The following is a 25563-nucleotide window of genomic DNA, read 5'->3' on the forward strand; positions in this document are numbered from 1 at the left end:
CCCCCCCTTAAAAAGCATTTACAAGCCCAGGGCTTCAAAGCCTAGGCTAGTATTGGAAAATAAGGGGGGAGGGAATGGCATAGGGTCCCTCCTATTTTCTAATAAACAGCACTAAGCTGAACCAGCCTGGGCATCTGACACTAAAGCAGGGGGACACACAGCGTGGGGTACCCCTGCCATAATGACAACCAGACCCAAACTAGTGAACCCAGGGCTGGAATCCCTAGGGAAGTGGGGACCCCCCAAAAATGGGCTTTGGGTTCAGAGGTAATGATGGTGCAGATCAGCCGATGGTGCGTACTGCGTAGGCATATGCACCGCAGTGCGCAGGTCAGGATTGCAATAGCACTGCGATCACGCACGCAGGCAGAAAGCCATCGCAGAGTGAGTGACGGGATTTCAGCGTTTGTGGGTGGTGATGAGCGAGTGGTCGGAGAAACGCAGGTGTGCCTGTCTGTTTGAACGCCGTTTCCTGGGCGTGCATAAACTAGCCACTACAATGGCATTCGCAGCTTGAGTACTCACTGCATTGCGATGAGACTTGCAATTTCTGAGACAGGTTAGACTTGCTGTAATTCTGCGTGAGGGGCCAATGTTACCGATGTATACGCAGGACTGCGAGGTATTACGGATGTGAGAAAACAGTAGTGGGCGTCTCTATGCTGGCTGAGAAGTGGCAAATATTAACATATTTTCGCAGCGTAATTGCAGCTGCGATTTATCTGCTTTCCCCACAATGACTCGATTTACGTTCTTTTAACTTATAGTGAATATATTGGAGGTTTACCAGTACTATTAGAAAAAGAAAGAGTAAGGCTATTCTTGGGGCACACTTATATATGAATTCTTAAGATTGAAATAAAATATAACTTTTAATATTAATAGTAAAATATATACCAGGTACACATAAGGTCATAGGCGAACATATTAAAAGATAATTTCTGCAAAGTACCCCACATATACAATTTAGGATAACAATAATTGTGTTAGAGTGCAGATATTGCAATAAATACCATAGGTATTGGTATATAGGCTACACAGTGCGCAGTCCTATGATCCCCATTAAGCAGTACAATATCTATCTACAGAACCTGGTATTCCTGAGTGGTCCCCCACAACAGTACTAACCAGGCCTACCACTGGATCGCTTCCAAGATCAAACGAGTTTGGGCATAGTCAGTGAAGTATGACTGTAGATTATCGCTACTGAAAATATATGGGGATTCACTTATGCACACGGTCTGAGCCTATTTAAAAAATGTAGGACTACTCTCAAAAGAGAGGTCCAGTTAATAATCAGTTGCTATCAAGACAGGTGGTGCATAAGCATACCTTCCTTGTGATGCAATCAATGGCTGATAAAACCCCCCTTCTTTTGTACTCTCTGTGATTCCTATTACATACCAGGTTAATGAGGGTGCCTGCTACTATACTCAATTGCAGCCCAATTTGGAAGTCCTGAGCATTTCCTGGTGGAATATATTCATTGATAGAGAAATATCTGATAATAGGAGAACCATTTGGATTAGCATATTTATGCAGCCACCATAATTTATATAAAAAATTGATATTCTATGTTTATGGGGTGATTGTATATTATGTGTTCTGTCAGGCTTTGTTATTGTGTAGAGTTCCTATTCTGTATACTTGGAACTAAGTATGATTTGTGATAAGTTACCTATGTGATGCTCTCTTAAAGTTACAATCTATACATGGTTATGCTATATGTGTCAATTGATTGCATCACAAGGAAGGTATGCTTATGCACCACCTGTCTTGATAGCAACTGATTATTAACTGGACCTCTCTTTTGAGAGTAGTCCTACATTTTTTAAATAGGCTCAGACCGTGTGCATAAGTGAATCCCCATATATTTTCAGTAGCGATAATCTACAGTCATACTTCACTGACTATGCCCAAACTCGTTTGATCTTGGAAGCGATCCAGTGGTAGGCCTGGTTAGTACTGTTGTGGGGGACCACTCAGGAATACCAGGTTCTGTAGATAGATATTGTACTGCTTAATGGGGATCATAGGACTGCGCACTGTGTAGCCTATATACCAATACCTATGGTATTTATTGCAATATCTGCACTCTAACACAATTATTGTTATCCTAAATTGTATATGTGGGGTACTTTGCAGAAATTATCTTTTAATATGTTCGCCTATGACCTTATGTGTACCTGGTATATATTTTACTATTAATATTAAAAGTTATATTTTATTTCAATCTTAAGAATTCATATATAAGTGTGCCCCAAGAATAGCCTTACTCTTTCTTTTTCTAATAAATCTGTTATATTTAGGCTGTGGGAGCACCACCAACATAAACTTATGATGTATAAATTATTCATGGATATGGATGGTTGGTTAAAATAATTCTAGTTATGGTTCTGTGCGGAATCTTCCCTGTTTTCTATTTAGGTTTACCAGTACATAGGCTTTTTAAAGTTTACCGAGTAGCATGATAAATTTACAGATGGAAGTATCAACGTTCCAGTAAGTTTGTAATTTCTTGTTTCTTTATTTAGTTCGTTGCCTCTGAGAAAAAAAAAATCTGAGATCATTAATAGTTTGTGCATTCCTATGTGATTATGTTTTTATAGGCCTCTCTAGAGAAAGGATAGATATTTCCCAGTAATTACTTTCCAGACCAGTTTACCTCACATTGTGACCTTTTTGCTGCATTCAGGATGCTGTCTCTTCTCAGAAATCACCACAGAACTACTGCCACAAGCAAACTGGAGGCTACGATCATTATTTCAAGTAATCCCAGAGCGTATTGCACTGAGAAAAGCATTACGTAATTTCAAGGCAGAAGCTTCGAAAATTATAGTTTTTCGTAATTAAAAAATAAAAGTGATTATTTAGAACTACACGGCTTTAATTCTGTTTTTGAATCTGACTATCCCAAATGTGGATGGATGCCAAGGGCTGGCTGAACTGGAGAAAATTTTTTGAATCTCATTAGTATTCTCTAATAGGGCAATTCAATCAGAAGCGATGTCGGCAAAGTGCCAGAACTGTCGGAATGCCATCTCCTTGTAAGGAAAATGACACATTTACTCCTATAGGGTATTATACAACAATACTGTTTTACTTGTTTTTTTCAACCAATCTAAGTGCCTTAACACAACAGTTGAGCAAAAGTCTTCCTACAGATGTTATCTTTCAGTTAATTACTGTAATAAGACATGACAACAGATCAGCTGTGCGCAAAGGTGGCAGGGAACAAGTACAAAGTACCCAGGCCTATTCTTGTCCAGGGGCCCAGGCGTCATGCCACCAAGATAGTGTGACCACCCAGGCAGTGCATCATATAAATAGTAAGGTTCATGGCCCCACACACTCGGATGTGCCCCCTAGTACCCGACGGATCTCCCAGTGGCACTGACTATACAATACTATATCACAGGCATTACAAACTTTCAAGAAATCCCACATTACTTAGTCCTTTCTCATTGCCTGTAATGCTCCTAAACAAAATGAGTCTGGTGCTAAAGGTAAACACACAGTCTTCCCGTCTATTACAACAATATATTTATTGCATAATGTAGTTTATATGTCTAAACTACATTGTTTATGTTCCGTGTGGTTTGATTAAAACAGCGGTAAGAAAGAATTTCATCTATTTCTCCCCCGTGATAGCAGCTGTTTATGTGTACGCACTACGTAAATGTTGCTGACTCCTAGATTTGTACTGCGGAGATGCACACTGGAGGCTTCCTAAATCCAAGTGTCTGCGTACAAAGAAGTAACATCGACCACAGATCCTTCAATAATCGGCCTTCTGAGTAACCCCATGATCAGTAAGAATGGCCTCGGGAACTGTGACGCCGTAGCCATGTTATCTGTGTACATGATCGCAGTAGTATATCAGATACGCCCAGGAAATGACAGCGACATGCCCACGTTTCTGCCACCACTCCATTACCTCCCTGACTGGCAATCACACTGCCAGGAAAAAGTCGCTACAACCACTGACGGTAATGTAACTTGACTCGTGCGCAGTGTGACTCAGACCTATGCGCCAGACCACTGATAATCGCTCAACTGCGTAAACATCGGCATCTCCAAATCCGGCCAAGAGATGTGGTGCGATTAGTTTAAAACCAGTGCAGGAAGATTGTGGTGTCAAACAAATTTATCCACCAATTAAATATAACATGTTTTAAAGATAAATATGTGACTGCAATAGAGTTCCAAATCATGCATTAGATCAAGTCATTGTATCATGGAGGACTATAGCTACAGTATCTGCTAGCTGGATAACCCTCTACAAATGTAACCTGTTCTTGATTTAGGGACTACTAAGCCTGGAACAGAAAGTTTTGACAACTACAATGTTCTGTACAGACTAGGGAGGAGCGGTTCAGATTCTGTGGAAACCGAACCGCTCCGAACATCGGGGATTCGAGTCCACCCGAACGCTGTTCGGGTGTTCCACGCCTGACTCGGATCCCACTTCGAGGCCGAACAGCAGCCTCTTGACGTGAGATCCTCGCAAGAGGATCCGACGTCAGGGCCCCACTAGTGTAGGGCAGACCGCAGTGAGAGCGGACTGCCCTCCACAGTAACAACCCCACAGCCGCCAGCAAAGTGTACGGACATAGGAGTGGACGGCTGCAGTCCTGTCAGAAGCGGGGATTCAGGTAAGTTTTTTTTTTTTTTTTTTATTTGTGTGTAAGGGGGCGCTACTGGGGGCACTACTAATGGGGGCATATTACTGGGAGCACAACTGGGGGCATTCTACTTGGAGTATACTAGTAGGGGCACTACTAATGCGGCATACTACTGGGGCACTTCTAATGAAGGCATACTACTAGAGACACTACTGGGGGCACACTAATGGGGGCACTCCTAATGGTGGCATACTACTAGGGACACTACTACTGGGGGCACTACTAATGGTGGCATACTACTGGGGGGACTACTAATGGGGGCACTGCATAGGGGGCACTACTACTGAGGGCACTGCATAGGGGGCACTGTGTAAGGGACACCACTGCTGGGGGCATTGTGTAAGGGACACTATTGCTGTGGGCACTGTATAAGGGGCATTACTACTGTGGGCTTTGTGTATAAGTGTCACTAATGTGAACATTGTGTAAAAGGGGCACTACTATGGGCATTGTGTAAAAGGGGCACTACTGTGTGTCGTAACATAAATAAGAGACACTACATTATGGTGTAATGTGAATCAGGGGCACTGTGTGGTGTAATGTGAATCAGGGGCACTGTGTGGTGTAATGTGAATAAGATTGTGCACTGTGGCTCCTTGGGCCGTAGCCCACTGTGTAAACAAGTACTGTGACTCTGCTGGCCATAACACACTTCCAAGGACAATTCCATCTTTCATTTCTGCCGCTGCTGTGTGGCAATGTTTCATAGATGTGCTTTAAACTGTGGTGTCTGTGTCGCTGCGTCGCTGCTCTGTCGCTTAGTAACCAGTCAGCTCACTGCAACCTTTGGCCAATAATGGTGAAAACAATATTATAAGCTGTGAGGTGGTCTAAATTGACTGTAAATGACTGGAAATTAATGTTATTGAGGTTAATAATACTCTAGGAAGAAAAAAAAGCCAAATTTATGTGATTTTAGCTTTTTTTGTCAAATCCAAATCCAAAGCCAGTCACGGCAAGTTTGGCAAATCCAAATACAGATGACGAATTAGAAACAAATCCAGTTCCAGCAAAACTGGTCCGGCGCATATCTCTACTACAGACCACGGTGACTAGTAAACTGCAATGCACAGTACACCCTGCAAGGCACAGTACACCCTGCAAATGGTGTTTGCTGCTGGGTCTATTTGCACCAAAAGCATACAGGTCTCCAATGAAATATAAGACAAGGTGCTCATGTTTGGAAGGCATTAGTTGTTGCTGCTATTGTATCATCAGTACCAGATGCCCAAAGCTGCCCAATATCAATGCAATACTAAAAAATTACAAAAAAAGAAATGATATTCATTAGTGTCTGGGTTAATGAATGCCTGTCCTACTAAAATATATTCCTACTAAAGATGTCAAGAATAAATGTTGGAAGCCTTGAAAAATATGTTTTCTGACGACAAAATAACTATAAATAGATTTTGCTGTTAGAGAAACAGCTACAGCAGGTACCAGAGAAAATGCAGCCAGTTACAGAACACAAGAGAACGTCACTGCGTCCACAAAATATGGCTTCTCTATATGTTTGAATCTTTTATACTTTGCTGGTATTTTGGACCCCACATTCACCAGGGTTTTATTTCTGTCTTCCCCAACCTTTCCATCTTTGTCCCCCATCCCTTCCCTCATCGGTCTCTCTCTCTCCTCTCTGTACCTCCTGGTTATCTCTCAAATCTGACCTCCTCCCTCATCTGTCTCTCTGTCATATCAGTCCCCCCTGTCTGTCTATCATGTGTGTCCCCATCCCTCACCTGTGTCTCTCTCTCATCTGACTCTCATTTCTGTCCCCCTCCTTCACTTGTTTCTCTCTTTCTCATTTCTGTCCCTCCTGTCTGTCTCCCTCCCTCATCTGTCTTTCTGTAACATCTCTGTCCCTCCTGTCTGTCTCTCTCCCTCATCTGTCTTTCTCAATCATCTCTGTCCCTCTGGTCTGTCTCTCATCTCTTTCTCCCTCCTCCATCTGTCGCTCTTATCTCTGTCCCAACCTTCTGTCTTCGTCTCATCTCTGCCCACCTCCCCATCTTTCTCTCCTTTATGCCTCCCCTAACCCCATCTCTTAGCCCCTACCTCCCTACAGAAAGAGAGGGGCCGCTCACATCACTGAGAACAGACCAGCAGTAGTAGTGAGAGCAGAATGAAGATCTGTACTCTCCTATCAGAACCCCCCCTCCCACCTTGCACCACCCCACCCCTTTCGAGAGGGATGTCATGGGAGTGGGCAAAGCATGGGGATGGCGGCTCCAAGCGGTGACAGGAGGGTACAGACCATTCTTCTTTCACTGCTTCTATTACTGTGTCCTTAGTGTATATGAGCGCAAAGGAGGGGAGAGGGGGGTAGACCTAACAAGCACTGCTACCATATTACCATAACATTATCAGTTCAGTCTATCCTCAAAGGTAAAACAGGAATTGTATTATTGTATTAAAACTGAAGATTTCCATACATGGGTATTACCAAATGGCAGGATTTGTTGGCAATTTGGCAATCAGCTGAACAACTGGATCAAAAAATAAAAGGGTCATAATTTGACTTCCTGGTTGGCCAATGAGCATGATGGGGATAATCAGCTGACAAGAAAGTTTGTTCTAAACAATCAAATTCTGATTCAATAGAATTACCCTACATGGAAAATATGGAGAGCTGATGTTCCCACACACTGTGCAAATAACAAGACTCGTTTCATGTAAATGATCAAGAGTACTATATATCATGATGCAGTAATAGAACAGATTTGCTATCGCCCCCTTATTGCCACAAGAAAAGTTTGCCATGTGATGCACCCTGGCGATACATGGTGGCATCAGTAAAATAACTAATTCATTCACCAACCAGTCCTGTGGCCTTCTGGACCTGATCTTCCAGTTTCAGTTTCTTGAAAATTAAATCGATATATAAAAAAAAGTAATCACTCAAAATATTAAAGTTTTTCTTATGGAAAAAAATGGTCTATGTAATGACATAAAGTGAAAGTGGTGGAGCGCAAAGGGTCTACTTTAGGAGGAGTCTCACAAGATTTTCTATCTGCAGGAAAAGGATAAGAAGATAACCGCCGGAACATCTGAAATTTTTTATCCGGATGTTTCCAAGCTGAAATCAGAAGAGAATCCAGTTCTTCTGAAATTGGAAAAGAAGTATCTTGTCTTTGTTTCTTTAAAAAGAAGACACTGCCATGCAGGACCCTTGTCCTCCTCCTTTATCTGCAATACCTGCAGGACTGCAGAAATTAACGCCTCCATCCCTTCGGACACAGCCTCAGGCTCCTCTTGAGATCTTCAGGCCAATCCGGAGCATATTCGTCCTCTTCTAGAACTGGCATATCCTCCTCCTCCGACCGGAGGACTGAGAGTAACAGTCTCTTTTTTGAGACCTGTGGAGAGGCTCCCGTTGCCGTGGCATGGGAAGGAGACATGGCTTTTGTGATCCCTTCCATTTATTTAGCTAAGGACTGGGCCCATGCCGGTTCCTCTAGAGTAGCTGACCTGGAAGCTTATGTCTCCTTTCAAGAAGCCACCAGCTCAGCAGAAAGATGCGACATAACAGATGCAAACTGCCTCGACCAAGATGGCGGATCTGACATCCGTGAAGCTTGTTGTTCAGGATCACAATTGTCACACAAAAGGGAGTAATCAGTCTGTCCCTTATGTTTTTCCTTCTTGGCTTCTTTGCTGCCCTTCTTGACATGTAAAGGCAAAAGTGATAACTAAGTGGCTCGGGGAACAAAACATCTAAATTTTGAGTCCATGGCCAGGAAACTCCCCAGAACTTAATCCCATTGAGAACTTGTGGTCAATCCTCAAGAGGCGGGTGGACAAACAAAAACCCACAAATTCTGCTAAACTCCAAGCATTGATTAGGCAAGAATGGGTGGCCATCAGTCAGTATGTGGCCCAGAAGTTGATTTACAGCATGCCAGGGCGAATTGCAGAGGTCTTGAAAAAGAAGGGTCAAGCTGCAAATATTGACTCTTTGCATAAACTTAATGTAATTGTCAATAAAAGCCTTGACACTTATGAAAGTCTTGTAATTTTACTTCAGTATACCATAGTAACATCTAACAAAAAGGTCTAAAAACACTGAAGCAGCGAACTGTGTGAAAACCAATATTTGTGTCATTCTCAAAACTTTTGGCCATGGCTGTACTGTAACTTGCTCCGAAGAACCCATGTCGTGCAACAAAAAATCAGGTTCTCCGTCTAGATAATATCCAGACAGCCCATCAAGACCTTTGTCTTATCTTCTAGATTAGACACCATCAATCAGTATCTCGAGAGATTATTAGTTTCTCTGAATAGCTCTTCTGACTTTAGACAATATTTCATAAGCAGAAAAACTGAATAATTAACTGTGAAAAAAACAGACCAACGTATATGAATCAGGCACAAACAAGCATCTATTTCTAAATATCAACAGACCCGTACAGCCAGAACACCATCAGTGACCATAGGATAAAAATAATAATAATACTGGTCAGGGTGCTAGTCATGTAGAGTTTGCATGCTCTGTGTACATGGGTTTTCTCCAAATCCTCCAGTTCCCTCCCACAGTCCAAACACACTGGTAGGATATTGGCTTTTGTCTAAATCAGCCCTATGTTTCCATGGTGGGGCAGTTCTATTGTATGCCCCACTGATAAGACTCAATTACATTTTCTGGTTGGACAGAGCTTCTGAACAGGTGTGTAGAACAAAGATAAAGACTAAAAGGGCGGAATTCAATTCTTAATAGCCGCTATCGCGCCCGACGGAGCTATTCAATTCTTGCTCCTGTCGGGCACGATGAGCTGCCAGCGCTACATTTCGGCTCGCAGCCCCTGGGGGACGAGAGCTGAAATGTGCGAAAAGTGACGTTTGGGCACCCAAACATCACTTTTCGCGATCGCGCTCAGCACTTTAGTCGGGTTTAGCTGCTTTACGCGGCTAAACCTGACCTCTATGGGCGCAATCAGCGCAAACATCTTGGACAATTGTATAGCGGCCCGCGATCTCCTGTCACTTTAGACGGGAGATGCGGGCCGCGAATACAATTGAATTCCGCCCAAAGAGTTCAAGAAATCACTGATAATTAAAAATACCTTCCAACCAGCAGAACATAACCTACATAGAGATAATGCTTAATGTTTATTAATTCTATTAATTTTCTGTTTCTCCTGTTTACTTTTAGAAGGTAAATAAAAAAAGATTTAAGTTTCCTTTTATTAGTACCATTAGGAAAATGTACATTACAAAATAACTAGAAAGTACTGTATGGCAAATATTTCTAATTTAATACACCATATTTGTAATAGTGCATCCCATTATGTGTTTTTCAAAGCTCAATTCATTAATATTCATTATTCACAAAGCAGAGTAAGTGTACTACTATAATGGAGACGTATTACCCACTTATGTGTTAATAGATGAGAAGTGTAATACACATGGAATAAAATCTGTGTTCCTAATGTTGGGTACACACCAATCTGCTGTCCGAGTGGGTGACTGGTAAGCTATATACACTTAACAATCGGCCACTCAGTATGTATGGGCTGACATCACAACTGGACAGGCTTTTAAATTTGCCCGCTCAGTTGACATGTCAGTGTCGGCGGTCCCTGCAGCAAGTGTACTGAAGTATGGACAGCAGGCCACCCCTACACACGTGCATAGCCGCAGGGTCGACTGCATATATGTATGTGAACTACGTCGACGGACTCTCAATATATATCATTTGTCGACTGAATGAACAATATTTTGTCAAGTGTGTACCCAGAATTAGGCAAACAAGAGGGGAAACTGATGCATTTTATATAACAACAACAGTCTATGAGGCGTATTCATCATCGATAAATGGCCCATTAACCATGCGGAAAAACTAGTTTCCGCATAGTTTACTTACCGGGCCATTCATCATCAGTGGACCGATAGGACCCCTGAGTTTGCTGCCAAGAACAAGTGCCATCTTCAGATGGCGCTTGTTCTCGGATCCCCACTCCTTCCTATGGGAAAGGGTTCCGGGGATGTGAAGAGGGATCAGAGCGGATCCCTCCGCCACCTTCTCACGGACTCCCTGGCGGCTGTGCGCATGGGTGACCTCAGGGAGTCAAGTTATACTTTCCGCATTCTCCAGAGTAGTAAAAATCAAGGAAAATGGTAGCGGACATTTTCCCAATGACTCGCACATGTGCAAAAAAGATGTCCCCGGGACTAAGGCGCAGGCACCATTTTCCCGGAGACCCCCGTATGTGCAGTAGATTCTGGCATTAAGCCAGAATCTACTGCGCTGTCAGAGAGGAGGGGGCCCAAACGGAGGCTGCACATAGGCCCCCTCCTCTCTTAAAATGCCCTGTGTGTACCCCAACATGCTTTAAAAATCATATTCTATCTCATACAGCAGCAGTAACAGAGCCTGTGCTGTAATCTCTGTGATGTACGTTCCAAACACCTGCCACTACCTCCTAATCCTGTGTCCTGGCTTCTTTGAAATGGAAATCTCCCATCACATCATACAGTTTCTCTCTCTCGTCTTTTCTGTCATTGACTCTATTTAACTCCTCTCAATATGTTTATGTCTTTGAACTTTCCAATGTACAAATGTTTGGATTAAAATTGGATAGCTTGTATGTCTCTACAATAGCTGTTGTCTACAAAGGTTAAAGTGACTGTGATACAATGTGCAGGAAGCTAAGCTTAGTAAACTTCACATTTATTGAAAATGGAGAAACTATCACGGCAGAAGTCTGTCTGGGACACGCATTGTACATGCAGTATTACAGCACATTACTCTCTGAGGACAGAAGTATACCAATCCAATATAAATGTGGAAGAAAATTTAGAAGGAGATGACTTCGGCAAGATTTTTATAGTGATTGTAAAATGCAAGGAAGTGGCTTCTCTTTCCGAATTCAATCAGTGATTGTGATATGCTGCAAATCATTCATGGGTGGAATACAGTGGGTTGGGGTAGCAACTCGTTTTTGGATTCTCTCCAGAGAAACATTGCGTATAATGCAAGTATAAAAACCGTATATACAGTGTCTTGCAAAAGTATTCAACCTAAGAATTCAAGATGTCTTACAAAAAAAACTTACATTGTTCCAGACTGTATTGTTATTGCTAATCAGTGGGCTCTTAAATCAAATTTTCAAACTCATACTTAATTATTTGTCTGCAGATTTAAAAAAAAAAAAAAAACATTTTAGGGGACTGAATACGTGCAGTCCAGTGCAATTAGGGATGTGCGCCGGACCATTTTTGCCGGATTTGGATTTGGTTCTAATTCGTCGTCCGGCTTTGGATTTGGATTTGCCAAACTGCGGTGACTGGATTTGGATTTTGTTTACAAAAATTGACAAAAAAAGCTAAAATCACATAAATTGGTCTTTTCCTAGAGTATTATTAACCTCAATAACATTAATTTCCAGTCAATTTAGACCATATCACAGCTTATAATATTGTTTTCAACATTATTGGCCAAAGGTTGCAGTGAGCTGACTGGTTACTAAGCGACAAAGCAGCGGCACAACGACACAGACACCACAGTATAAAGCACATCTATGACACATTGCCACACAGCAGTGGCAGAAATGAAAAGTAGTGCACCCACCCAGTGGGTACGGCCAGCAGAGTCACAGTACTTGTTTACATAGTGGGTTACGGCCCAAAGAGTCACAGTGCACAATCTTATTCACATTACACCGCACATAGGGCCTGATTCACATTACACCATAAAATAGTGTCTCTTATTTATGTTACGACACACAGTAGTGCCCCTTTTACACAATGCCCACAGTAGGTGCACAGTCACTTGCTCTTTTTTGCTTTATTCCGAACTCAGAATCAGTTCCAAGTCCTAAGAAGGCATCTGGTCCATAGATTTATTTTTTTATAACTCCATACAGTCGCATAGTCCTGATAATCACAGCCAGGGCGGTAACAGGACTTAAATGCACCCTGTGTCGGCCCCGCCCCCTTAGCGCATACTTACCTACCTTTTATAATCTCTTCCCGGGAGAAGACCGGGTAAGAGAAGCAGCAGGGGGCCGATGGGGATGGGGCCTAACGATTTGCGTCATTAAGCCCCGCCCCCTCGTGGCAAAACTGGCGCGATTGGGTAAAATTTACATATGGGGCGGGGCCAAATGCTGTGATTCATGCAGAATCACCTCTTAAGCCCCGCCCCCTTCACGGAGACCCGCGATCGCCGCGGGTATTCTCCTCATTCTGCCCACTTCACTAGGAAGTGGGCAGAATGCGGGAGAAATGCCTACCCTTCCGGGGGTGCGGGGGGTTACCCGGGAAATCGGGAGAAAACCGGGAGGGTAGGCATGTATGCCTTAGCGCCTTACAGCACAGGCAGCAGATACATTGGCCGATCAATTGATCGGCCAATGTATCTGTCAGATTGTACCCAGCATTAGGAGCTGGGACTTATCTTTCTCCATTTTATCTCTCTCCAAGGCTTAGTGAATAGACCCCTTGTTTTGTTGCAGTAGTTGAGAACTAGTCATATATAACAGTACAGGACATGACAGTGGATTAAACTTCCTAAGGCAGCAAAGCTTTGACAGGATATTCATTTACAGTGCTGAGGGGTCAGTAAATAACTCCTGAAAACTTATTGCCAGCATCTTGTTCAGTGTTGGATGCACAGTATCAAAAAGTCTTCCCTACACTGAAGACAGGTAACAAAAAGCTTTTACCAGGCTGAAACACTAATTTCCTGATTAGCCACCGAGTTCACAACCCCCACACACACTCTATTGTTACCTATTAAATTATTAACATATACTCAGTTGTTTGGCCTTTACTACAGAATCACCTTATGCACATACAGTATTATCTAACACAGTATAATGACTCCTTCTAATCCTCAAAGTCCTATCTGTGCCACATAAATATTTAATATAACGAGCCTGACTCAGTCACAGCCCCTGGTTGCATACTTGTCTTTAACAGTCACTAAAAGCTCAGTGTCACTTCTAAAGTCCTCTATGTAAAATGTCCAATTCTTTATGCTACAGAAATGATTTATTATCTCAGGAATTTCTTAAAGAAAATAATTTTACATGTTCCAGCAAATTCAATTCAAAGTTGATGTTTTTTATTAACTGTATATAAACTGATATTGTCATCTGCTTGTCTTAAAGCTATAAATACACTATAGAGGCTATTTACAGGAAAAGACGGCAGCAGCAGGTTTGCACCATTCGATCAGAGGAATTGGATGAAGAGAGTGTGTTCAAAATGGAGCTCTCTATGCAGGTCAGTGCAGAAACAAGTCTTTCATCTTGTGGAGCAGGATTATTGCATTATGGTCATTCTTTGCTGTGCACGGTCATTTCCATTGTACAACAGATCCTGATATCTTGCACCAGCACTGGCGATCGTGTCCCATATTATTTAAAACGCATCTTAAACCTTCCATCAGTATTTTAGGGAAAAAACTGAAATTTTGCAGCTGTTGAGTTGAACATTCACCTGACTGCTGAGCATATCTTGATGTGTTCTTACATGACACATGCTCTGGATACAAGTGTATGCAAGTATGTGTGATGCAGAGTCATACACACTTCAGTGGCGTCTCCACATAAGCTTAAACGGGCGTAATGGACTATTCTCATAGTCCATTATAGGCAAAGTTTACAGAGGACGTGTGGATGAAATAATGGTTAGCGTTACTGCCTCACAGCACTGAGGTCTTGCGTTCATTCAGCCCGAACTGTGTGGATTTGTGTATCATACTTACCTACTATCCTGGAAAGTGCGGGAGACTCCAGATTTTTCGGGTTGTACCCTGGACCCCGAAGGAGCTGGTGGATCCAGGGCCATAGAGAGGTGTGCTGGGTACGTTTGGGATCGTGGCTTAATGTAAGGAGGCGTGACCACGCACCCTCAAAAAAAAATAGAGAGAGAAAATAGTATTTGAATGCTCCACAGGGGGGCACTGTGTGCCCCTCAGCTAGGGGCAAATCCAGGGGCAAGGAGAAGATGACCAGTGTGATCACTCTACTCCCCCCACTCCCACACAGACAGAGGAGGCTGCTGTTGCTTCTGATAAGCGGTAACAACCTCCCTGGACCAACAGCAGCATGTGCTGGGCAGAGGAAACTTAGGCCGCTGGCGCTAACAGGTAAGGGAGGAGGAGAATACCGGGAATCGTGGGTCCATAGGAAGGGGGCAGGACTAAAATTAATAGCTCTTCCCCCTCTCCATGGACCAGCGTTTTGCAGCATTTTGCGTGATGGGGCAGGGCCTAATGACAAAGTGGTCAGGTGCATCTCCTCTCCGGGCTCCTTCTGGAGAGGAGAATGTTGTATATTCTTCCCATGCATTCTTGGTTTTCCTCCCACCCTCCAAAAATATACTGGAGCCGACTCTGAGGTGGGAGCAAAGCAAAAAAAAAGCAAGTAAAGCTAGGTACACACCTGGGCGAACAATCTAGCGATTGGTAAGTGTATACACACTTACCAATCATTCGACCAGTGGGTCTGCACTGACATCACAACTGGGCAGTTGGTTTCTGTAATAAGTGTACGGGGGGTCAGTGGGACGTCCCTACACACAGCCAGACGTGCCGTTATATCTGCAAGGCTGTGCTGCAGGATAGATGCGACATGTCTGTGAACGACGTCGTTCACAGACATATCCGCTGTACACAGCCGCCGATGCACTACAGATATATCACCCGTTCGTTGGAACGGGCGATATATCTGTCACTGTGTACCCAGCTTAACTTTGTATCTGGAACAAACCATGTTGCAATGCAAGAGGTGCAAATGCATTTCTTTATTTAGCTGGCAGGGTAAATACTGGCTGAGTTTGCACTTGGACACACCCCTCCCAAATTTTAAAAAACTGGCCACACATCTAAAGATCATCTTTACAACCAGCCAACTTGTATGGAAGCAAATGACCATTAGCAGTTTGCTCCCAACCACTGGAAAGTGGATGAAAACGGCTAAATCCATTTAATTTAACCAATTTGTCCGAACGACCGTTTTGTCCATTATCCGGCATTTGGCCAATTGTCATTTGCTCCCATACATTACCAGATTTTTGTCACAACCAGTCAACTAGTTAATAATAGTTATATCTGTGGCCAGCTTTAATCTCTCTGCACATTTAACTCTACCCCATGGTTTTACCAAGGTGTAAAGTTACTTGCTATTTTTGCTTTGCTCCCAACTCGGAATCCGCTAAAATGGTAGCTTAATTATTGACATAAAAATGATTCCTAGGGGTATATTTACTAAAGTGTGGGTTTTTAGAAGTGGAGATGTTGCCCATAGCAACCAATCAGATTCTACTTAACATGTATCTACCACCTTCTAGATGATAATAGCTAGAATCTGATTGGTTGCTATGGGTAACATCTCCATTTCTATAAACCTGCACTTTACTAAATATACCCCCTAGTGTGTATGTGTTGTACATGTGGAAGGGAATAATAGATTGTAAGCTCCACTGGGGAAGGGACTGATGTGAATGGCCAAATATGCTCTGTAAAGCGCTGCATAATATGCGTGCGCTATATAAATAACCAGTATTAAATAAATTATAAATAAATTGTGGTCTATGCAGAGTTGGAAGTAATTATATAAACACCTGTTTACAGGCACATCATTTGCTGATGTAAGTGCATCCAGATAATGATCACAGCTATAATATTGTGTATGGATAAATGAGGTCTGCACTCAAAAATTTGTACATCTCTGTATACGGGCAAATATATGAATTTAGTTCCATGCACGCGATGCAAAACAAAACAGAAAAATGATGGAATGGAAAGATCAAATTTGTTAGAAGACACTTAGGGGCCTATTTATCTGGATGTACTCTGCACCCCTGCGGTCAGGATGCTGGCAGTCAGAATCTAGGTGCCAGAAACCCATCAGCAGCCTGAATCCCGACTCCAGAATCCCGACCACTGACATCCTGACAGCAAGTATTAGGGTTAGTCTTAGGGTTAGGCCCTAGGGGGAGGGTTAGGCTGTGGGAGGGGAGGGTTAGAGTTAGGCTTCGGGTGGGGAGCAGGTTCGGGTTAGGCTGCAGGAGGGGAGGGCTAGGCTGCGGGAAAGATGGGTTGGGGTATGGGTTAGGACATTTACAAAAGCCGGGATTCTGATGGTCTGCATCCTGACCGCCGGAATCCCGTACCACAACCCTATTTATCATTGGTGGCTGTAGGGGCCCCAAAAAGTATTATTCACATTGTGAGAATAAGGAGTGAACTATCAGTACTATTTATCAATCACCTCTTGATGGCACACTGGCTCCAATAAGAAACCGTCCCAGCAAAGAATAAACAGTAAAGTGATAGCTTACACACACTTTCCTGTCAGGTTCAGACCCGGCTTACCAACTGCGCATGCATACTAGTACCTACGATTACATGCCGAGCCTGTTTTGTAGGCCAACAGAATATGCACACTCCCAAATCATTGGTTGTGTTACAGTGCAAACTCCCAAAATCTCCAGTGGCTTTAAAATGTAGAGCCCAGACCTATGGTAGCTTCATGCAGACCCCACACACATTGTCTGAATTACTTACTCATCCCTCCTGCACTCAGAGGGGGGGCATCATTAGCACAACCAGGCCCTGATTAAGAGTTCTGACCAGGCTAATACACTTGTAGTGACTTATATGTCCTGCAGGCTGCAGTAATGCTGCTTAAACCTTATTACTCGGTCTGTGTTTTATGCCACCATTATCACCCGCAATGTGTTCTATGCCTTCCTATCACGCCCAACATATTTTATGCCTCCTATCCCTCCCAATGTGTTTTATGCCTCCCTATACCTCCCAATGTGTTTTATGATCCCCCTATAACCCCATATTTTATGCCCCCCCGACTATTTCACCAACATGGTTTACGTCCCCCCAACATGTTTTAAGCGCCCCCACCCCATACACCCCATTTTTTCACTATGCAGGTGGCGGTGTACTCTCCAGTAAATTATTTACTCAAGTCTATGTGCTTGACTTTCAGTGACAGGGCTGAGTAAAAGACTGCAAAGGAGAGGAACAACCTGACTGCAGCTCTGATTGGCTTAGAGCTCTATTCCCACGCTCTCAGCCAATCAGCACTTCCCTATTAATTTCTATGGAGTGAAAGGAAGTGACCCAGACACACAGCGCGGCTCAAGTCCGTCAGTTTGTTTTTTTTGCCAAGAAGCCAGGAATGTCTACTTGGAACGAAGAAGACGTGATCCATGGATTTTGTGAATATGAAATTAGAAAACGAGGGCTGCAGTGTTCATTCTAGGTCTGGCACGGCGCAGAACAAAAAGGGGATATCGCCACGAGAAAAGGGGGCGTGTAATCCCATACAGACCTGATGATGTTGAGAGCAGGGCTCTGTGAGGTTCATATCATCACTTCCAGGACTCCTCGGTCTTCTTTACGCTGAAGATAGTTCTTAATGACATTGGCTGTATGTTTGGGGTCGTTGTCCTGCTGCAGAATAAATTTGGAGACAATCAGACGCCTCCCTGATGGTATTGCATGATGGCTAAGTACCTGTCTGGATTTCTCAGCATTGAGGATTCCATTAATCCTGACCAAATTCTCAAATCAATTTGCTGAAATGCAGCCCCAAACATGCACTGAACCTCCACCATGCTTCACTTATGCCTGCAGACACTCATTACTGTATCATTCTCCAGCCCAAACTTTGGCGAACAAACTGTCTTCTGTTACAGTCAAATATTTAAACTTTTGACTCATCAGTCCAGAGTACCTGCTGCCATTTTTCGGCACCCCAGTTCCTAAGTTTTCGTGCATAGTTGAGTTGCTTGGTCTTGTTTCCACATCGAAGGTATGGCTTTTTGGGGGCAATTCTTCCATGAAGACCACTTCTGGACAGACTTCTCTGAACAGTAGATGGGTGTACTGGTTTCTACCAGTTCTGAACTGATGACACTGCTGGACATATTCCATACAAGTAAGCATGATGTGTCTTTCATCTGATGCACTAAGTTTCATTGGCCGACCACTGTGTCTATGGTCCTAAATGCTGCCCGTTTCTTTGTGCTTCTTCAAAAGATATTGAACAGCACATCTTGAAACCCCAGTCTGATTTGAAATCTTTGCCTGGGAGAGGCTCCAAATTTATTCAGCAGCAGGACAACATCCCCGAACATACTGCCAATGTCATTAAGAACTATCTTCAGCGTAAAGAAGAATAAGGAGTCCTGGTAGTGATGACATGGCCCCCACAGAACCCTGATCTCAACATCATCGAGTCGGTCTGGAATTACATGAAGAGACAGAAGGATTTGAGCCAGCCTACATCCACAGAATATCTGTGGTTAGTTCTCCAAGATGTTTGGAACAACCTCTTTGCTGAGTTCCTTCAAAAACTGTGTGCAAGTACCTAGAAGAATTGATGCTGTTTAGAAGGTAAAGGGTTGTCATACCAAATATTGATTTGATTTAGATTTCTGTTCATTCACTTTGCATTTTTGCACAGTACTGCGTATAATACATACATATACATACATATATATACAATATATTGTATATATCCAATATACAATATATGAAGCATTGGAATAACTTTGAGGACAAGTACAGATGCTTTAAAGTCCAGGGAGTGCCGGCCCATGGGGTGATGTATTTGAAAGGGATTATTTTTCTGGTAGGGGACCCAGGCATTAGTGTATTATAAGGAGAAGTGCCGACTATCTTGCTTGCAGCCACTGTGTAAGGATGGAGACAACACTGCCTCCTTCTAAAAAATGTTTGGTCCTTCGTAGGGAGGGGGAGGTGGGGTGTTGGTTACCTGGAAATAATCCCTGAGTGCGCCACTGTAATATAATGGATCAACATTGGATTGGCGAATAGAAACAGAGAATACAAGGACAATAATCTGTATAATTATTTAAAGAATCACTGTTATAAACAATTATTTACTTTAGACTATGAAACTGATCAAAAGAACCCTTTACAGTTCTATAATAAGGGATTATTGTTGTCAGTTTAGTTTACTATTAGCATAGTTTGTAGTATGTGAATCCTTAATTTGAACAAACTATCACCCAGTTCAATATCAGTGTTGTCTTGTTTTGTAAGTTGGCTTGTCTATAGACATTGAGCTATTTGAAATGCTTCACCTAGACAGTACTTATGCCACTGAGATCTTTGTGGTTATGAGTGTTTTTGCATTAGTAATACCACCTAGCTGCCAGGAGCATCAGGAGTGTCAAGTATATATGGCTGGCCCGTGTCCTGTTGCTCATACTAAAACAGTCCTTGAGGTCTCTCATGATGCTTGTCGTCCTTTGACACTATTACTGTGGCTTCCTCTCTGTTTATTGCTCTTTACTACTAACTGCTCCCACTCAAACATCTGACTTCTTCCTCTTTTATGCTCCATCTTTCAATTTGTTTTACCCACTTATGCCTACTCTGACTGACTGGTAATTACTAGCTAACTAACAACTGTTTACTGATTTACTGACAGCTATGAATTTACTATCTGACAATATTTCCTCCTAATATATCCTCTAGGTAGCTGTTTTACTTACTTCAGCAGCCAAACACCCTCTCTGTTTCTCTTCATTAACTCTTCACTCACTTCTCCCTCTCATCTCACGTTTTCCCCCTCCTTTCACCAACTCTTACCCTCCCCTTTACCAAAACACTCCTGCACCATCTACTCACCAACTCCCACCACCCCTAATCAACTCCCCCTTACCAATGACTGTTACCAGCTCACTCCCCTCCCTCTAAGCAACTGAATCCTTTCCTATACTCTCACCAGATAACTCTTCCCCATCCTTTCACTGAGCAATACTCCTCCCCATCCTCTAATTTACTGACTCCTGCCTATACAATCACCAACTGACTCCTCCCCATCCTCTCACCTACTGACTGCTCCCCTATCCCCTCACTGACGCCTCCTCATACCTCTCACCAACTGACTCCTCCTCATCCTCTCACCAACTGACTCCTCCCCAGCCTCTCACCAACTGACTCCTGCCCATCCCCTCACCAACTGCCCATCCCCTCACCAACTGCCTCCTGCCCATCCCCTCACCAACTGACTCCTCCCCATCCTCTCACCAACTGACTCCTCCCCATCCTCTCACCAACTGACTCTTGCCCATCCCCTCACCAACTGACTCTTGCCCATCCCCTCACCAACTGACTCCTGCCCATCCCCTCACCAACTGACTCCTGCCCATCCCCTCACCAACTGACTCCTCCCCATCCTCTCACCAACTGACTCCTCCCCATCCTCTCACCAACTGACTCCTCCCCATCCCCTCACCAACTGACTCCTGCCCATCCCCTCACCAACTGACTCCTGCCCATCCTCTCAACTACTGACTCCTGCCCAGCCTCTCACCAACTGACTCCTGCCCATCCTCTCACCAACAAACTCCTGCCCATCCTCTCACCAACTGACTTCTCTCCATCTTCCCATCAAATTACTACACCCCATCCTCTCACCAACTGACTCCTCCCTCATCTACTCACCAACTGACTCCTCCCTCATCTCACCAACTGACTCCTCCCCGTCCTCTCACCAACTGACTAAGTATGGACATCGGAAGCCCATCATCAAATGATGGCTGTGCTTCCATCATCAAAACTTTTGATGCGATGATAAGTTTGTCAAAAGTATTAGATTAAAAAAAAAAAAAAAAAAAATTTTTTTTTTAACCAAAAGGGTCTTTTGCGCATGCACAATAGCCCTATTTTAGGGCTGCCAGGGGACGGCAATGGGAGCTGGACAGCTCTGGGGTGGGACACGGTGGGATCGCGGCAGGGCAAGATGCCCGATGCTGAGAACTGCAGGCAGCAACAGTGCACCTCTCAGCATTAAAAAAAACAAACAAACATCACAACACCATCAAATTATTACCAATCAACAGCGTCAAACATCGGAATGCTGCCAATGAATGGTAAAAACACTACCATCATAAAAAAAACATTGATGGTCGGCAAACATCGACCATCGATGTCTACATCTGACTGCTCCCCCATCTTCTCATCAACTGACTGTTCCAGCATCTCAACAAATGACTGCTCCCCATCCTCTCACCAACTGACTCCTTCCCCATCCTCACACCAACTGACTCCATCCCCATCCTCACACCAACTGACTCCTTCCCCATCCTCACACCAACTGACTCCATCCCCATCCTCACACCAACTGACTCCATGCCCATCCTCACACCAACTGACTCCATGCCCATCCTCACACCAACTGACTCCATCCCCATCCTCACACCAACTGACTCCATCCCCATCCTCACACCAACTGACTCCATCCCCATCCTCACACCAACTGACTCCATCCCCATCCTCACACCAACTGACTCCTTCCCCATCCTCACACCAATGTGACAGACTACTACAATGCTATAATAACATATATAAATCTCCTCTGTAATATTACAGAATGCTGTACAGTTACAGCCACTGACTGTAGAGCACTATAAGGGAAACCGCTACTGTCATGTAAGCTCCTCAGCCACTTCTATACAATGCTCACATACATTCTCACTGGCATCCATGGAGCCTAGCATAAGACGTATAGAAAGAGGTCACACAGTGTACTGTATGTAGAAGGTTGGCACAGTATGAGTGTGCTGCTGCTGCCCGCTGTTCCCGGGTACCGATAAGGATGTGTGGCCACATGCCAAGCAGCTATCTGTCCGTCCCAGCAGGATGTGTGTACTTACAGCCAGTTTTTTCCATTAGTTCCTGGGTCACCCGCGATCGAGACTGTGACAGCCCCATGGTGTGATCCGATGGGGAAGACCGGGGACGGGGTCACCTTGCAAATAGATCGTCGAGGAGAGGTCTTTCCTGATTTATCAGCCCAGGGTCGCAGCGCAGAGTCAGCCCCGGGACTCACTCCTTTGCCAATAACAACCAGGGGGCTGTGTCCCCTGCAGGGCAGAACACAGTACGGTCCGATCTGTGTTACTTTTGGGACCAGCAGAGAAAACGTCCCAGATGCTGTAGGATCCTCTGTGTAACTATCCAGCAGTACAGGAACCCCCTGAGCAGTTTCCTTATGTCCCTATCCAGTAGGACAGCAGCCCCCTGAGCAGCCTATGTTGCAGGACAGCAGTGTCTCCGTCTCCGTAACACTATCCAGCATTAGAGAAGTGCAGTTTCCTCTCTGTCTTTTTCTATAGGTTTGTGTCCAGGAAGCTTCTTGCAGTACTAATTAGAACAGAGATGACATATCCCATGGGTCCCAGTGCCTGCCGTGTTAAGCCTCGCCTGTCTCTAGCCTGCACAGACACACCTGCCTCGCCTGACCTGATCCGTAGAGAAAGCAGCGCTGCAACCTCCAGGCACTGGGAGAGAGACTGGGGAAGATGCAGTGCATGCCCATACCTGCCAGATAACCCGGGGACTGGCGATCAGGCTGAACAAGTTATTATCACTGTCGCCTGTGCAATATTTCATGTATTGTCAGGGCGTGGGCCCGGGCTAACCTGTTGCTAAAAATAATTAAAAAAAAACCAGCACAAAAATTTTTCTAGTCTTTTATAAAACAACCTTATGTAATAATACATAATTGTAATTGTTGTTAAACATAATGTGAACCATAATCAGAGTGAATTATATATTAGATTTGTAAGATATTTTTATGAGACTTACATAAATATATAACTCACTCTGATTAGCCTAACACATAAAAGTGATTGATATTTAACCAATACAGCACAATATGCAACGTTGTGTAATCAAAGTATTGCCGCATACACACTAGACGATAAGTTGGATGATATGAAAGATAACAATATCTTTATCGTTCCATCGTGTTCAATATCATCCAGTGAGTATGCAAGACTTCGTTAACAATGCGCGCTTCCTCGGATCATTAACGATGTCTTTCATCGACCGTATTTGCAGGGCAATCTGACGATATCATCAGGTTCTGCAAATACAGGGATGAGGGAGGGTGCCGTCATTGAACGATATTGTTCAGTCTGTATGCTCATTGTCGTTAACAACAGCATTAAGTTGTTAACAATTATTATTTATTATTACATGTAGTTGATAGATTTATAAAAGTCTAAAAAAAATCTTGTGCTGGGAATTTATTATTATTATTTTTTACTAAGCAACAGGTTATCACACCCCGGGCCCACACCCCAACAATACATGCAAATATTGCACAGGCGACAGTAATAATAATAATAACTTGTTCAGCCTGAACGCCAGTCCCCGGATTATCTGCCAGGTATGAACATGTATTGTATCTTCCACTTATTTTACTGGGGTTATAAAAGCTAAATTAGATGAAAATTAATAAAACATTATTGTCATTTTATAGAAATGAATGGACCCTTAGTAATCCTGTTTCGTTTCATATCTATGTATAATTGTCTCCGGTTTATGGACAGATATATGGGCTACACATGAGGGTTTTTTAAAGTTTAGGTCAATTCGTCATTGATCTTCCTATGCAAGGGCCGCAAGTGAGGATCAGCCCTGGGTTGATCTGTTTCTCCCTTCCCTGTACCGATTATGCAGAAAAAATCCAGGGGAAGGGGATTAGGAACTGACTGCGGCCCAGGTACGTCTGGCGTGACACGGATCGAGGAACCACCAGATCCTTGCAAGGTGAAAAGGATCATAGTCAAGGGGGTAAAGTGAGAGTTTTTAGAAGTGGAGATGTTGCTCATAGCAACCAATCAGATTCTATTTAACATTTAAATAGCACCTTCTAGAAGATAATAGCTAGAATCTTATTGGTTGCTATGGACAACATCTCCACTTCTAAAAACTCTCACTTCAGTAAAGGGCTTCAGGGATTGTCTGGAAAAATGAGCACTGCATGCAGGCGAAAAACAACTTTAAGGACTTTTCCCCTGTTACCATCTACAACTTGAACCCAAGAATTACCCTTCCTTTTGGACCTACCTTTAGCTAATAGGACCTGTTTGCACAGTGTCCTCCTTTAATAACAGGAACATTAAAAATGTCACCTTACCAATTTTCTACCTCGTTTCTCCATCATTACCTGCACATTTATTTACTTATAAATACAAGGAATAGATGAGAGTTGAGGCATAAAGAGCTCAGCCTCACCTCTGATAGCTCAGACAATGCCTGGAACTCAGGGCTGGGTCACGAAGCAGCCAATAAAACACAGAGAAATTCGCAATGCTCGTGCGTAAGGCAGTCTCTGCGATCGGGAATCGTGCACTCGTAGTACACAGACTGGACGCTACTTTGAGTGACAGATAGTGCCGTTTGTAGGTGTTAACGGGGGAGTGGTGCTGCGAACGCAGGCATGTCTGATCATCAAAACGGCATTTAATGGGCGTCCATAATTAGCAATGGTGCGTCATGGGTGTGTCATTTGACGAGGCAGCAGGTGTAATTTTACTTGAAGTACTCGCATTGCTTGTGGTAGGGTAGAGCTCCCACAAGTACTGCGAGTGCTTCCGATGGCTCTCGATGTTCCTGATGGTTTTAAACACTTCCTGGAGATGACAGTAGCTTTGAGCGGCAAGGCGGCGGCATTACACTATTTTGTGAACGCACAGCCGCCGCTCGCTAAGACATAGAGGGCGTCCTTATGCCTTGCCGCATGATCGTGCTATTAGAATACCCGGCCCCTTTTTGATGCGAGCGAGCGCAGCTTAGCGCCCGGGTCTGAATCAGGTCCCGTGTACCATATAATGCAGATAATAATATAATCACAGTGACCACCATATAAATGCAGAGAACATCACAAATACAGCCTAGTAATACAGAGCATCGCAGTGAGCGCCATATAATGCAGAGAGCGTCACAGTGACCACCATATAAATGCAGAGAACATCACAGCGACTGCCTAGTAATGCAGAGAGCATCGCATTGAGCGCCATATAATGCAGAGAACATCACAGCGACTGCCTAGTAATACAGAGAGAGTTTCAGTAAGCACAATAT

The 25563-nt window shown here is 43.7% G+C and overlaps 1 protein-coding gene and 2 pseudogenes across 1 annotated transcript in view; 1 reads left to right on the forward strand and 2 right to left on the reverse strand.

The window, feature by feature from the left end:
* The window catches only part of TESC (tescalcin), a 105233-nt gene extending 82262 nt beyond the window's left edge, over nucleotides 1-22971 (reverse strand). Inside the window, exon 1 of the mRNA XM_088449101.1 lies at nucleotides 22344-22971. Within this exon, the coding sequence (XP_088305227.1) occupies nucleotides 22344-22401 (58 nt within the window). The 5' untranslated portion in view covers nucleotides 22402-22971. The remainder of the gene's footprint in view (nucleotides 1-22343) is intronic.
* LOC148502980 (5S ribosomal RNA) lies at nucleotides 1080-1198 on the reverse strand (annotated as a pseudogene).
* LOC148502981 (5S ribosomal RNA) lies at nucleotides 1889-2007 on the forward strand (annotated as a pseudogene).
* Nucleotides 22972-25563: the final 2592 nt, after the last annotated feature.

Source organism: Taudactylus pleione, unplaced genomic scaffold (assembly GCF_031769625.1).
Source record: "Taudactylus pleione unplaced genomic scaffold, aTauple2 ptg000479l, whole genome shotgun sequence".
Lineage (NCBI taxonomy): Eukaryota > Metazoa > Chordata > Amphibia > Anura > Myobatrachidae > Taudactylus > Taudactylus pleione.